Below are 14529 nucleotides of genomic sequence, written 5' to 3'. Positions count from 1 at the left end.
GCCTCCCACGTAGAGGCGCGCGCCCAGGGCCAGCAGTGCCAAGCACTGCTCGCGCTCCAGTGGCTGCCGTGCTGCCTCCAGCACACGCCGCACCAGGCCCTGCTTCACGCTCGCAGGGTAGGACGAAGTCACCACTGCCTCCAAGATCTTGTCCATGACTGCCAAGCTGCGGTAAACAGAAAGCGGGGTCACCGCCTGTCCAACAGGCCTGGGATCCAGGTTCCCTAAGTGCTGAGATGTGAGGCCTCACTTTTCTCATCTGTGAAATGGGCTAAGGGCACCTACCTTGCTGCAAGAAATGGTGCCGAAGTACAGCACGGTGCACCACACAGTAAACCCCAGGGAGTCGCAGCTCTCGCTGCTGAGCACCTTCAATCACACAAAGCAATATAAGCCTATTCCCGTACCAACCTCAACCCTTTGGCCTTCGCACCCCAGGACCTTCCTGGCGACCTTGCGATTCCTGGGGCACCACTTAGGTGTGGAGCTAGAAGCTGCTGTGCAATGAGATGGTCCACTGGGGGAAAAAAACCAAACTGGCCCGCAGGGAGGGCCAGTCAGGGCAGCGGAGGGGCTTCAGGCTCCCTCACAGCTCCGTACTGCCCCCACCCAGTGCCGCATTGCCCTTTCCAAAATTACTCACGCCTTTGCAAGGTGCTGCCTGCTTGCGCTGCGGACACACCCTAACCAGCACTACCACCGCACACAGACACGCACACACACCTGCAAACTCTTTCTAAACCCTAAAACGCCTGCCCTAGTTGAGTCCATCCTCTACCCTAGATTCTTATACCCACCTGGAGCCCATTCCTCCATTACAGCCACAATCCCTTCAAGCCAGGAAGGCCGAGCATTTCGCCTGCGCTCTGACTGCCCAGCACTACACACCCAGGGCCCTGCCTATTTCTCCAGCCTCAGCCCACACCAGCCCTTGGTCTCGCCTCACTGTTTTCTCTGCCCCTGGACCTTTGTGAAAGGTCTTCCCTCTCTCCCCTTTTCTTAGTGCTTCAGGCCCCAAATGAAATTCAATTTCTCAAAGAAGCCTCACCTGACCCCCTAGTTTAAAAATTGGAATCTTCTGTCTCCTTTATAGCACTTATGATCATCTGATTGGAATCAGCCTCCCCTCAGGTTCACCACATCCCCAGCGCCTAGCAGAGCACCTAGCACACAGTAGGCTTTTGCTGGATGAGCAGAGACTGAATACAGACTGAATGACAGACTCAATAGCCTCCACCTTACTCCTGTGAATCGTCAGAGCCTGCCTTCTGCCCTGTCCTCTACTTGGGCTGTTTCATGGAAGCTTCTGCCCTGCAAACACCCATTCTGACTCCTGATTCATATGCTGTTTTACAGCCGCCTGCTGTCCCTATCCCTAACTCTCAGCTGGGGCCATTTCTTTGTAAACTATTACTCTGGATGGCACCTGACAGGAAGCTTGGCATATAAGTCGCCCTTTGGGTTCAGTAAGAACTTCTGAAGCTTCACACCTGCAACTGGTGTGAAGACAGATCAGAAATTTCCTGAATAACAGATCAGAAAATTGTATTCAGAACCTGAGATATTTGGGGACCCCAACTATGTGTTAGGCCCCATGGAGATGCTCCCTTCGCTGTCCTAGTTCTTGACGATGTCCAAGTCCATAAGTGTTGGTGTCTCGTGGAGTTGTAAGCGCCTTAGGGTAGGAACCAAGGCTTGTTTCCCCATGACTGGCATCCCCTGTACCTCTTAAGAGGTCACTGTGTTTACAGGGTGTAGCCACGGCAGTTCATTGGTTCCCGAATGCTGGCCTGGCTGCCTCAGAATCACCTGGGCACTTGTTAAAAGTTCAGGTGGCCCAGGTATCTCATTGCAGGTTTCTGTTTGTTCGGGGGTGCTGGGATCAAACCCAGGATCTTGCGCCTGCGAGGCAAGCGCTCTATCACAAAATTACACACTTAGCCCCTCTACTTCTTAAATCTATTGCTTAGCTATGTTTTCCATTCTGTCATTTGGTTTCTCTTTTATATTTTGTTTTTAGGGAATGTGTCTTTTGGTTGCCTGGTGTGTGTTTTTTATATGAAGACTTCATTTTAGATGGAAAAACGTTTGATATCCAGGGCCCATCCCAGGCCTCCTAACCAGGAAGTAGGGGAAATAACTCATTCAATTCGGCTTTTTTAGTCTTTGAGGCTCATCTGGGACACATTTTGGTTACCACAGAAGTTACTTATGCTTCCTGAGCCTCTGTTCCCACCTTGCAGAACTATGAAGACATATGTAAACCTTTAGCATGGTGCTGGGCACATGGAAGTTCTCAGAAAATGTCAATGCCTGTTATGCATTGGAAGCAAAGTCCCAATCCCTTCAGGAGTGTTGGGCAGTGGAGGCAGACGGGTTTTTAAAGACAGAGCATGATCTCGAAAGTGACTTTAAAACTGGTCTCCCAAGCTAAGGATGTGACTTAGGTAGAGCACCTGCCTTGCATGCACAAGGTCCTGGGTTCCATCCCCAGCACTGCCAAAACAAACAAAAAACAAAATATTTCAGCCCTGGTCCTCTTTCTTAGGCAGTGCTTGTGAGAAAGCAGTTGCTGTGCCCAACCTCTCTCACAAGACACAGTCCCTCTTCCCAGACCCCTGGGATGGCCTCCACCTTCCCGCAAGGCTAGTGGATTTAACATGCTGTCAAATCAGGGTGCCAAGAAATCCAGTTACTCAGGCAGCTAAGGAGAGACCCCAGTCGATGACATATTGGCATCCGAGTGGAGAAGAGGCAGCCAGAAATGGAGTTTTGGGGCCAGGAAAAGCTCTGAAGAAAGCAAATCAAAGGACAAAAAGAGCCCTGCGTTCTAGGTCAAATTCATTGTATGTCCTAAGGCATATCTAGGGCTCTCATTTGTCTTGTAAAATGGGGGTAAAGAATATTAGATTAAACCACAAGAAACTGAGCACGCAAAAGCTGGCAATTCCATATCATTTACCAAATATCTGCCACATTAGGTGGGTTGTACCTGGCAGCTAGGAGTCCACACCAGGGGTTCCATTCCACAAGGATTCATCTCCAAGGCCAGCCCTGCAGCCCCGCTCGGTCTGTGGGCTGGCCGTACCACACGAGCCCTGCCTACGTGTTCCTACTCCTACGCAGGCAGTCAGGTCAGCTGTCACCATGGTCACCAACAAACCCACTCAATATTATCTTGAATGCATTCATGCGAAAGGTTTTAGAAGCTTCAACCTCACATGACCCCACCACAGGCCAGAGAAACAAGGCAGGATAAAATCTGCTCTCTCTCTTCAGCAGGAATAGGGAATCTGAGGCTCAGGGAGAGAGAGAGAGGCATGGGGCTTTGGCAGTGCAGGATTAGAACCCGCGCTCTCAGGGAGGAAGCAGCAGACACCAGCATTCCTCATGCGAGGCTGTCCACATTGACTCTGACCCAAGAGACAACTGCCCCATGCCAAATGCAGCCATAAGATGAGGCTCCTCCCGCCACAAGTGGCCTCATTAAAAGCTTGAAACCCAGATTCCCCGCTTCATAATCTCCAGGTGACATTGGGTGAGTTTCCACCTGGCTCCTCAACCTTCTTACCTGGAAAATGGGGAGAGTTCTGAGCCAGCCACTCACATAGCTGGGACAAAGTATAAAAAAAGATGAGGGGTGGGGCAGTCCTGAGTCTGCTGGGCCACTTGGCACGGAGGAATGAAAGAGGAAGGAGACAAGGAGGGATATATGCCCCTGCGGCCAATCTACCTGGCTCTATAAAGAATTTCCTCCCTTAGGCCTCACCCCCATCTTAGGGCTCTACCTGGGCTGCAGGCCCACCCAAGGTCAGCTCCTCTTTACTTTTTTTGCCTGGACTGGTGCAGCAGTCTCCCAGCCCAATCTCCTCGCTCCCTCCCTCAACCATCCTCCAAAAGAAGCAAGTGTCCTCCTAGAAGCAAACAGAATCCAAGCTTTGAATACAGCCCATGTACTAGCCCCGTGCCCTGTGGTGGCCACAGCCACCCGCTGAGCTTCCCGACTCCAGGATGGAGGATGACTGCCTCCCCAACCCTTAGCCTTTCCCAGCCAGCACTGCTGCTCCTGCCCAAGCCCTCGGCTCACACCCTCAACTTGCTGGCATGACAGCCTGGGGGTCCCAGCAAAACCCAGTTTGCTCCAGGGCACAAAGTAGCACATGAATGTCAACATCCCTCCCCCAGAAGGCCCAGATCCCTTTGTTCCTCTCGATGACCCTCAGCATTCTGCTGTGTGCTGACAGATTCCAGTTCCTGCACAGTGGAGCCTGACTCATCTTCATCACTCCCAAAGCACTGTGTGCGCACGCATGTCCACTTCTCCATGCTTGGCCCCAGCTCAGCCTTCACCACCCCTCCATCTCTCCAGCCCTCATCCTTATTACCTGACGAGCTCCCTCCCACCATGCCTGGCTCAGACTTCTCAAGGTTGTCTCACCGCTTCAGGATAAGGTCCAAACTCCTGAGCCTGACTTTCAGGAGCTGTCTCTTACACTAAGCTGACGTGGAGCAGGGATGGGATGGACTTGATGGTGTTCAGTGGGGAATTTGGATGGAGGACTTCTCCCCGACACTCTGTGGGAAGGGATTCGGCCTCACCCTGCAATGCCCAGCTTACACAGCCCTCCCCTCCGAGGCCTTTCCTTATTCCTCCACAATCAGAACTCTAAGCTCTGGCCTCCAAGGCCCCCTTGGCTTCTTTCATCCATCTGCAATATGATGATTCCATGCCCATCTCCCCCTAGGCTGAGATGTTCCTGGGTAGGAAGTTGGTCCAATCCCCCTCTGTATGTTCAGGGCCCAGGGCAGGACCAAGCACACAGATGTCTATGAAAGTGTGTCAAGTGACTGAGGAGAGACAAATGACAACAAGATGAGAAAAACAAGATGTGATGAGAAAAGTACCTTCCAGATATGGGCCTCTCTCTGGGTCCCCTCACTCTTCCCTCTGCCTGGCCTTGTATATCCATAATCCTGAGAATCTTACGTATGAGCCAAGAAAGCTACTACAGGGGTCACTGGATGGGACTAAGTAGCTGTAGCCACTCTACAAATGATTCAAACAACCATGCAGGAAAAAAAAAGAAAACAAAAAAACCTGTTCATGGTTTATCCTCCAGGTTTTCCCACCATAAACCAGGGAGAAGACTTCACAAAGGTGCTGGTGAGTCTGGCTTCTCAGGACCCAGCAGCCACCCTGGCCCTTGCTTCAGCACCTCTCAGATGCTCACACCCAGCCTCTCTCCTTTGACTCACCTGAGTACCAAGGATACCCGAGGGCACCCAGCTGTCCCTCCCACCAGAAAATGCCCTCCATCTCTGGCCTATCAAGGCTCTGGGCAACAGTACCCCTCCAGGGTATTACTGCTGTTGTTTCTTTGGGGTTTTTTTGTTTGTTCATTTTGTTTTGTTTTGAGACAGGGTCTTTGTAGCTCAGGCAGATCTCAAACTTGCTACACAGCACAGATGATCCTCTTGCCTCAGCTTCCCCAGTGCTGGAACCACGAAATGGGATTACAAGCATGCGCCACTGTGCCTGGTATCTCTGTACACTATTTTTAACTGAACTTCTTTTAGCCAAGGCAGCCCTGGAAACACACCCTTCACCCTACTCTGGGAGGCCCTTGTCTAGGCCACCAAATTGCCTCCTGGAAAGAAAGAAAAAGGATTTTACTGGTGAAAAGCAAATGTTTTTTAACTGAAGGGGAATGGAGAGAGAAGGGAAGCTGTTCAGTCCTCAGGTACACACCATCCCTGAAGGGCCACCCCGCCAAACCTCAGCTGGCTAAGTCCCAACCCCTATCCCAGGCTAGAAGGTAGGGCACCAAGCTGATACATCAGGTCTCCAATTTGAAAGGGCCTTTACATGTACCCCAGGCCCAGGATGTTGAGAATAGCACAAGCCTATTCCAAACAGTGGGATCCTCTGGGCACCCCCTAGTTTGTACCCCTGGTCGTCCCCTCCCTCCTTCCCCTGCCCAGCTCAAGCTGAGTTCTCTTCCCCCGCAAGACTGACGGTGCTCTCAACTCTGTAGGGGGCGGGAGCCGGACCTCAATGTACAATTGATAAAGAAGGCTGGGGCCCAGAGAGGGGTAGCTATTCACCCAAGGTCACACAGCAAGGCCCAAGGTGCATCCAGACCTCCTGCCTGCCAGCCTCTGACTCCAGAGCCTACAGGCAAGTCTGGGGTTCTTGAAAAGCCAAAATGCAGACACCCACCTGACCTTTACCACATCCCCAGCCCCCTTACCTCTCAGTGGTCTCTACTTCTGAGCCGGCTCCTGGGTGGGGCGCTCGGGCCCAGCAAAACTAGGCTGGGCCAGGCTAGGTCAGGGCGGGTCCACTGTCCCCTCCTCCCCAGGGTGGGGTCGCCCTCCTCCAGGTCCCAGACTATAGGGATGCTGCTTCTACTGCAAAGTCCAATCTTTCCACCCTGCTCTACACAACCCTGTATGAACTCAGGAAACCAGATTCTTCGGCGCGGCTGCCAGACTGCGGGACGAAACGGGGGGAGGGACCAGGTGCGGGAATGGGGCGGAGCCGGAGCGGGGGCCACCCCGCGAACCTTCGCTCGGGCCGCGTCCCCTTTAAGATCAGCTGGCCTGCGCGCTGGCGGGTGAACCTTCGCTCGGGCCGCGTCCCCTTTAAGATCAGCTGGCCTGCGCGCTGGCGGGGAGGGGAGCAGGGCGCCCTCCACAATACTTCCTGGGAGATAGAGTTCACCTTCAGTGCACTGGACTATGTGAAGCCCTGAGAGAACTACAAGCCCCAAAGTGCAGCGCGCGAGCCCCGGGCCCCCGCGCCCCTGGGCTGGGCTTTGGCCCCCCCGCCCCCTAGCAAAGCTGCACTGGCCGCGGGCGAAGGGGAGGTTGCACAGCGAGGGCAGGAGGTGGGTGCGCCACGACCTGTGGAGAGGGGAGTTGGGGCTCGGGACCTATCGATGAGGGGACGTGGACTCCTAGGGGCATGTGCTAAAGTGAAAGGTCATCTACCCTAGCCTCGCCCCTGGGCTGGGCTTTGGCCCCCCCGCCCCCTAGCAAAGCTGCACTGGCCGCGGGCGAAGGGGAGGTTGCACAGCGAGGGCAGGAGGTGGGTGCGCCACGACCTGTGGAGAGGGGAGTTGGGGCTCGGGACCTATCGATGAGGGGACGTGGACTCCTAGGGGCATGTGCTAAAGTGAAAGGTCATCTACCCTAGCCTTGTCATTCTCATCTCTGAAGTGGGGATGGCCACGCCTGTGGCTGCGGGGTAGAGGGTGAGTTTCGGAGAGGGGAGCGAGATGTGGCTGAGTTGTCAGAGAGGCGGGGCTGGTAGGAGGAGCCAGGCGGATGCAGTGGTGGGAAAAGCCCGGATCCTAAGGGTCTTGACTGTGGGAGGAGTCTGGCGGGTGAGACCGGGAGGAGCGGGTTCTCTCTAGACCAGCAGGGGTATTTGTGATTCCTGTCAGGTTGGAGGGCCTTCTAGGGTTGAGGAGGCTTAGCTTAGGTTGGACTGGGTGGAGAGGTTTGGGGAAGGGGGTGCGAGGATAAAAGGGATCCCTCCCAACTCTGAAGAGCCCAGGGTTCGCCGTGCTGTTTCGTGTGGGCAGGGGCCTATGGATGCCCAGAGCACTGTCTTTTCCTTATTACTAGAAATGTAAGAGGCCATCCCTTGAGCTCCGTGCGTCATACACGTGATCTCATTCAACTCTCACACCCTGAGTAAAGGCGTCACCTGTCTGTTTAGAGGTGAGGAACACTGGGGAGAAGTGAGGTGAGTTGCCCCAGACCACTCGGGACTCTGCTTCAAAGACCCTTCTTTTTTTTCCTGCATTCTAGGGAGGCAGAGGTTAATCTGAAGGGTCAGGAAAAAACAAAAGTGTTGATGCCTTACTGGGTGTGGTGGAGCTTAAGAATCAGGAGTTTGAGGCCTTCCTCTGCTACATAGCATTCAAGGCCATTGTGGACTATACAGTGAAACTCTCAAGGGAACGGAACATAAAGAATGGATGCCCCTGCCCTTTGCAGGTTGTACAAAAGAACCAGTTCCTTCAACTCTTCTGAACACCACTCTGTAAAGCAACTCTTCTTTGGTATTATAAGGATAAAAGGAGACTTGAAAGTTTTTTGTTTATAAATTATCGTTGTGGGGAAGAGTAGGAAGGACATAGGAAAAGAATGGTTGAAATGAGGTACTTGTGCCTGAGGAATACAAGATGAATCCTGAGAGTGAGCCAAGAGGAAAATTCTGGAAGAGGATGGCAGTCTGCATCAGGTGAAAGATACTTTTACTGTGTGAATATAAAAGTCAAGGCAGCGTTGGCGCACACCTGTAATTCCAGCACTCAGAGGCGAGGTGGGAGGATCACTGCAGGTTTGAGGCCAACTTGGGCTACATAGTGAGTTCAGGGCCAGCTTGAACTACAAAGGGAGACCCTGCCTCAAAAGAACAAAACAAGGGGATTTCTTCCTCTGACTTGCCTCTCCCTTCTGTCCTAATGGGCTGCTCACTCCAGGGTCGCTTGTGTCAACTGAATCTAGGAAGAACCTTTTCTTTTCTATCCTGTGGATTGTGGGGCTGATCGAACAGCCTGGGGGCTTCTTAAAGATAGGGACTGGGCAAGACCAGTACTAAAGAAACAGCTGTTGGGCATAGGGAAGTGAAAGGAATGTGCATCCCAGAGCTAGATCCGAGCTCTTTTCATGGTGGGCTAACTGAATAAGGTGAGGAAGTCTTCAAATTATTGGAAGCACATTACTCACTCTGAGCATGGTCATCTTTGAAATTGACCCAGCCATGCTCTGTGCATTCCCTTACACAGCAGGAACTCCCACATACCCCTGGCGGGTAAGGTGGGCCTTACCCCATGCCTTAGGCTCCAAATTCAAGACAGTATTTGAAAATAAAACAAAAAGTTCTGAGAACAGAGGAGAGGGTGACAGATCTTCCTAATAGTAGATGACAGTCTGGAGTAGGTGAAAATGGACTGACCAAATGGAAAGAAATTTCTCCTTCTGTTTCCCGGGATAGAGTGTCTCATGCCTGGCCCTAACAGAGAAGGCAGTTGGCTGTGCTAAGAAGTAAGAATGAAATACTCTGAAAATAAAGAGCAAATGGTGAATGCCAACTTAGAAGCCTAGCAGATGAATGAGATTTTCGTTTATAGCCCTGGCAAAGATGCCAAATTGCAGAGGAAGGAGTGGGCCTGTCATGGTTGATCCATGAAGTAGGGGTAAAATAGTATCTGTTTCATCTGTGAGAGTATCATGGCTGAAGTCCCTAACATAATAGTAACTGCTCAATAAACAGCCATCATTGCTGTTACAGTCATCATCCTTTGCCCAGGAATTGGCATGGGCCACACAACTAGTGAGTGGCAGAGCCTGATACACATGCTAGCTCAGGCCAAAGACCATACACTGTCCTCTCCCCACAAAGCCCCTCTGGTTTTTTCTGCCCATCCGAGTATTTCTGAGACTCAGAAATGGCCCTCACTGTGAACATCCTCAGTGAGCCATGATAGTTTTCTTCCTGTTGTAGTAGCAGAGACTCTAGGTTCAGGTGAAGGCCAAGAAACGGCCTGCACAGTGATCTTCTCCCAGCATGAATTCCAGCATGGAAAGCAGGCAGGCTTATAGGTATGGTTTCTATGGATGGTGAGTCAATCCAGAGAGACCACCCAGTTTAAAATTCTAAAATTCTTCCAACTCTGGGCCATTTTAGCTTAGCCCTGGTTGGCTTCCTCACCCTGTAAAATTCAGCAGCATTTGGGGAAGGAACTTATGAACTCTTCATATTTATTAGTAGTACTGTAACAACAAATCTGTAACTTCCTGAGTCTGGAAATGTGTTGGGTTTTGGCACTCTGGATAGAACTTTTCATCTTTGGTTCTGTAAAGGAAATATTGCTTCCTTTCTTCCTCCTTTGAAAATAGAGATAGTTTTAAAAATACAAGCTGCAAAAAATGGGGGCCGAGGATTTAGCTTGGTGGTGCCACGCCTGCCTTACAAGCACAAGGTCCTGAGTTTGATTCCTGGTTCCAGGGGAAAAAAAAAAAAAAGCCAGGCATAGTGGTGCATCTCTATATTCCCAGCTGCTCAGGAGGCTGAGTGAGGAGAATCACTTGAGCCTAGGAGTTCCAGATCAACCTGGGTAACCCAGCGAGACCTTCTCTTGTACCCCCGAAAAGTAAGTTACTAATATCTTGACATTGAACCCTTAAATTTTCAGCATAGTATTGGTATACATCCACATCTTAATAATGACATTCTCCTATGTAACTGTAGTACTGTTATTCTATCTCAGAAATATAGAAAGTAGTATTAATGAGCAGTTGATACTAAAATATTTCCAGCTGCCCAAAAATATCTTTTGTAGTTTTGGGGTTTTTAAATCATATCTAGGACCAGGGATTTAGCTCAGTGGTGCCGCTGCCTGCCTTGCAAGCACAAAGTCCCTAGTTCAATCTCCAGTACCAAAAACAACAAAAAAAAAGTAATAGAATCTAAATCATAGCTAGTCAAAATTCACACTGCAGGGCTGGGAATTTAGCTCAGTGGCACAGCACCTGCCTGGCAAGCGCAAGGTCCTGAGTTCAATCCCCAGTACCAAAAAGAGAGACTCACATTGCATTTAATTATATCTCTTTGAACAACCCCTTCAATCTAAATAGAGCCCCTCCACCTGTGCAGATATATTTGATTAGTTCATCAGTGTTTAGATTCAGGTTATTTTTGTTTGGGGGCTTTTTTCTCTCTCACAGGGTGTACTTATGATTGCATTACATCAGAAGGCCTGTCTTATCAGGATCCTACTTGTCCTACCAATGCCAAATTGATTATTGGTTAAAACTGTGACAAGCTAGCTGGGTGAAGTACCTATAATCCCAGCACTCTGAGAGACTAAGGAGGGAATATTCTTAAGTTTGAGACCAGCCTGGGCAACTGAGTAAGAACCTGTCTCAAAATTTCAAAAGGGCTGAGGGTATAACGTAGTGCAGAGGCCCTGAGCTCAATCCCCAGTACCTAAATAAGCAAATAAGTAAAAACTGTGACAACCTGATGTCTGCATTGTAAGAGTAAAATATCCATAAGTCTATGGAGTGACTCTTTGCAAGGATAGGAATTGTGTACTCCTGACTGTCTCCCACACCACATCCAATGATGATCTTTGACTGAATCACAACATTGAGGGTTACAAGATGGTAATTTTCTAATTATGCTTTTCCTCTTATATTTATTACTAGATCCTCTTTTTTACAGAATACATTTTTTTCTGTTTCTACCCCCCCTTCTTTCTTTTTCAATAATATTATGGACCACTAATTATTTTTAATTATCATTTTTCAGTGGTGGAATTTGAATCCAGGGCTTCACACATGCTAGGCAAGGGCTCTATGACTGAGTTACATCCCTAGCCCCATTTTTGTTCTTGTTTTTCTTTGTACTGGGGATCAAACTAAGGACCTTGTGCTTCCAAGGCAGGTGGTAGAACCACCGAGCTAAATCCCTGGCCCAGCCCCATTATAACTCATTTTGGAACGCAAATATCCCTAAATTTGGCCTTCAGATCAACTTTTACATTCTTTTGACATAACTTCTTAGTCACTGATTGCTTCTTTGATATCTGGCAAGTTCCACCTAGAATCAAAAGTCTTGGAATCATCACTTTCTCCAGAATCCCTCGTTTCCTTTTCTAGAAGATGATATCTAGAAACCAAGAGCCACAGCAAGATATGTTCATGCTACTGGATATCATTTCCAAGATCTTCATGAAATGAGAGAGAATGGATTATCATCACTTGGTAGGTTAATAGTTGTCACACTATCTTGTTCTCATTGACAACACAAAGTGGGTAGACTGTACAGAAAGTAGTTTCCTTCTGGAAGTAAGGTAGTACATTATGGAAGTGGGCCAAAATGTAAGAAAAAGGCTATTGTACAGAAAGAACCCTTCCTTGCCTACCCTAGGGCTCCATGAGTGTACAGGCTGTCGGCTAGGGTCTCAGCTGAGTTTAGCTTCCTGCTAAATACTGAGATTGGAGAAGACCAGATGGCCTCCAGAATATTTGTTCTCCTAAAGATGCTGAAAAGGAACCTCCAACAGGCCTTGACTCTCAGGTCATGAGTCCCTGGGCAAAAGATTCACTGATCCTCTTGGCTGGTCTCAATTCACTATGTAGCCCAGGCAGACCTAAAACTCATGATGATCCTCCTGCCTCAGACTTGTAAGTACTGGAATTACAGGTGTATGCCACTACACTAAGCTAATTAATTTTACTAGTGTCTTGAACACATGTTGCAAAATTCCTTTTGTCATTGTTTTCATACTACTGTTTGAAATATCATTGCCTTGTGATCTGATTTAATATGTTGCATTAAGATTTTGCCTCTTTTTCAGATGTTCTTTTTTGGGGGGTGGGTACTGGGATTGAATTTAGGACCTTGCATTTGCGAGGCAGGCAGGAACCACTGAGCTAAATCCCCAGCCCTTTCAGATATTCTTTTAGGTCATCACTCATCAGTTCTTTAAGATTTTAACATTTTAAATCTTTTGATGAATACACCTTTCGAAGCCAGTCAAAGCAGCACATGCCTGTAACCCCAGCACTCAGGAGCTGAGGCAGGAGGACTTTCAGAACAGGTTTAATGTCTTTTATCCTCCTCTCAAAAGCATATGCTGGTGTGGTGGCGCACTCCTATAATCCCAGCACTCGGAAGGCTGAGGCAGGAGGATCGCTGTGAGCTCAAGACCAGAATGGGGTACATAGTGAGTTCCAGGTCAGTCTCAACTACATAGTGAGACCCTGTCTCAAAAAACTAAAAAAAAAAACAGAAAAAAAAAAATCAAAAGCATCACATCTCTTTAAGTTTTGTTATGCTTCTTACTATGTATATTTTGTGTTAATAATTGGTGCACAGACTTTGGAGAGATTTCACTTGTAATTCTGGCTTCTGCCAGCTGTAGCTCTGTGATCTTAAGCAGCTGCCTTTGCTACTCTGGACTTCAATTTTATATTCCTACAAAATGAGATGATAATCATACCAACCTTAGCATCGGGGTGTCATTTTAATGAAATAATGTACAGGAAAATGTTCGGCGCCTGTGGAAGGTACTCAGGAAATGTTGATTCTCTGCCCCCTAACCTTTATGTAGATAACAATCAAAAGGAGAGGCAGGTGTGAAGACACCTAGGAAGACCTAGGAGGACAAGTGATGGACCATTTCCAAGGGCCTTGGCTTCTGCATGCTCAAAGAGGAATATCATTCGTTGTTAAAGATGATGAAGCAATAGGCAAACAGAGACACGGACTGCTGTGGATGGAGGTGGGAAGGGGGCTTTGCTAACTCCTCGGTGGCCAAGCTCTTCCTCCGCACAAGACTTCCTGCCTCAGCCTCCTGAGTGCTGGGATTACAGGCATGCGCCACCACACTCAGCAGAAATATCATTGTTTAGTGTAGACTTTGCAGTCAGATAGACCTAAGCTTACATCCTGGCTGTGCCTTTACTTCACTACTTTGGGCAAGTTACCTAACCCTCTCCAAACCTCACCTTCTCCTTTATGAAGTGGGGTCATACTTTTTCCTTGAAGTACTGTTATGTAGCTTAAAGATGCTAATGAACACATAAGGCGTCTAGCATCAGTTGTGTTACACAGTAAGTACTTACTGAGTATTAGCTCTTTCCCTTATAAAGCCTGCAGGAACTGAGGGAGCCAGGGGGTAATCAAAGTGGGACTCTCCAGAACCATATCTTGGCTGCCTTTCCTATAGGACATCTCTCAAAGGTTTCTATTTTCCATGCCACAATTAGAGGTTGCAAAAGGTGATTTTCGGGCTACAGACTGAAATTTCCCTTTTGCACCCTCTCCTTGGAGCCACAACTCCAGACACAGGCCCTCTGACCTCCTGCCAAGTCAGGTGGTCTGAGGAACCCTGTGCTATAATCTCCTGATTTGACACTTGTGGTTTTTCTCAGGAGGCATATGGAGTTGATCTTTTTCCTGCTTCTTTTCAGGAGACAGACTGGTACTATAGATTTACCTCTTGGAAAGTCTCCTACTTTAGAAAAAATTATTCATGCACAGTGGTGAGGTTTCTTTTAACTTCTGCTTCGTCGTTGTTTACGTTCCCATTTACCTTTTCCAGTCTGGCTTTTTAAAACCTGTCCTTTTCTGTTTTGCTGCTTAATCATTTAGACATCACAGGTTGCTGTTGAAAAAGAAATACTTAGAATGTTTAGAGGCATTGCCCGGTGCTAGCTATGGAAGGCTATAGGCCATGCTGTGATTCTGTCCTCCTGTTCTCCAATAATGACCTTAGTCTGGTCTGAACAGAGAGTAAAAGGTGTGTGCATCTCTTACATTTCATACTGGGGTCCTGTAGTGTAATGGGAAAAGAGCAGAAGTGTTGTACTCAAGACCTGGGCTCAGGCCAGCTTCTCTACTGATTTGCTATGTGACCTTGAACAGTTGAACAGTTGACTACCTTTTCTTTTTTTCTTTTCCTTTTTTTTTTTTTTTTTTTTTTTTTTGCCGGCTCAAACTCC

At 48.7% G+C, this 14529-nt stretch overlaps 2 protein-coding genes across 24 annotated transcripts in view; one reads left to right on the top strand and one right to left on the bottom strand.

Annotated features, from left to right (window-relative positions):
* Positions 1–6572, bottom strand: part of Usp35 (ubiquitin specific peptidase 35) — a 32240-nt gene extending 25668 nt beyond the window's left edge. The window contains exons 1-2 of the mRNA XM_033763936.1: positions 6252–6572; positions 3–166 (exon numbers count right to left, since the gene is read on the bottom strand). Coding sequence (XP_033619827.1) covers positions 3–156 — 154 coding nt within the window. The 5' untranslated portion in view covers positions 157–166; positions 6252–6572. The remainder of the gene's footprint in view (positions 1–2; positions 167–6251) is intronic.
* Positions 6573–6868: 296 nt separating this feature from the next.
* Kctd21 (potassium channel tetramerization domain containing 21) overlaps positions 6869–14529 on the top strand; it is a 16173-nt gene continuing 8512 nt past the window's right edge. For 6 of the 23 annotated variants that reach the window (XM_010633311.1, XM_010633326.1, XM_010633319.1 and 3 more), the window contains exons 1-3: positions 7014–7090; positions 7633–7753; positions 11680–11784. In XM_010633311.1, coding sequence (XP_010631613.1) covers positions 11767–11784 — 18 coding nt within the window. In that variant the 5' untranslated portion in view covers positions 7014–7090; positions 7633–7753; positions 11680–11766. The other 17 variants (XM_010633329.1, XM_010633327.1, XM_010633322.1 and 14 more) reach the window with 15 other exon arrangements.

Source organism: Fukomys damarensis, unplaced genomic scaffold (assembly GCF_012274545.1).
Source record: "Fukomys damarensis isolate Sample0158 unplaced genomic scaffold, DMR_v1.0_HiC HiC_scaffold_16, whole genome shotgun sequence".
NCBI lineage: Eukaryota > Metazoa > Chordata > Mammalia > Rodentia > Bathyergidae > Fukomys > Fukomys damarensis.
This window is presented reverse-complemented; position numbering and strand designations above follow the sequence as displayed.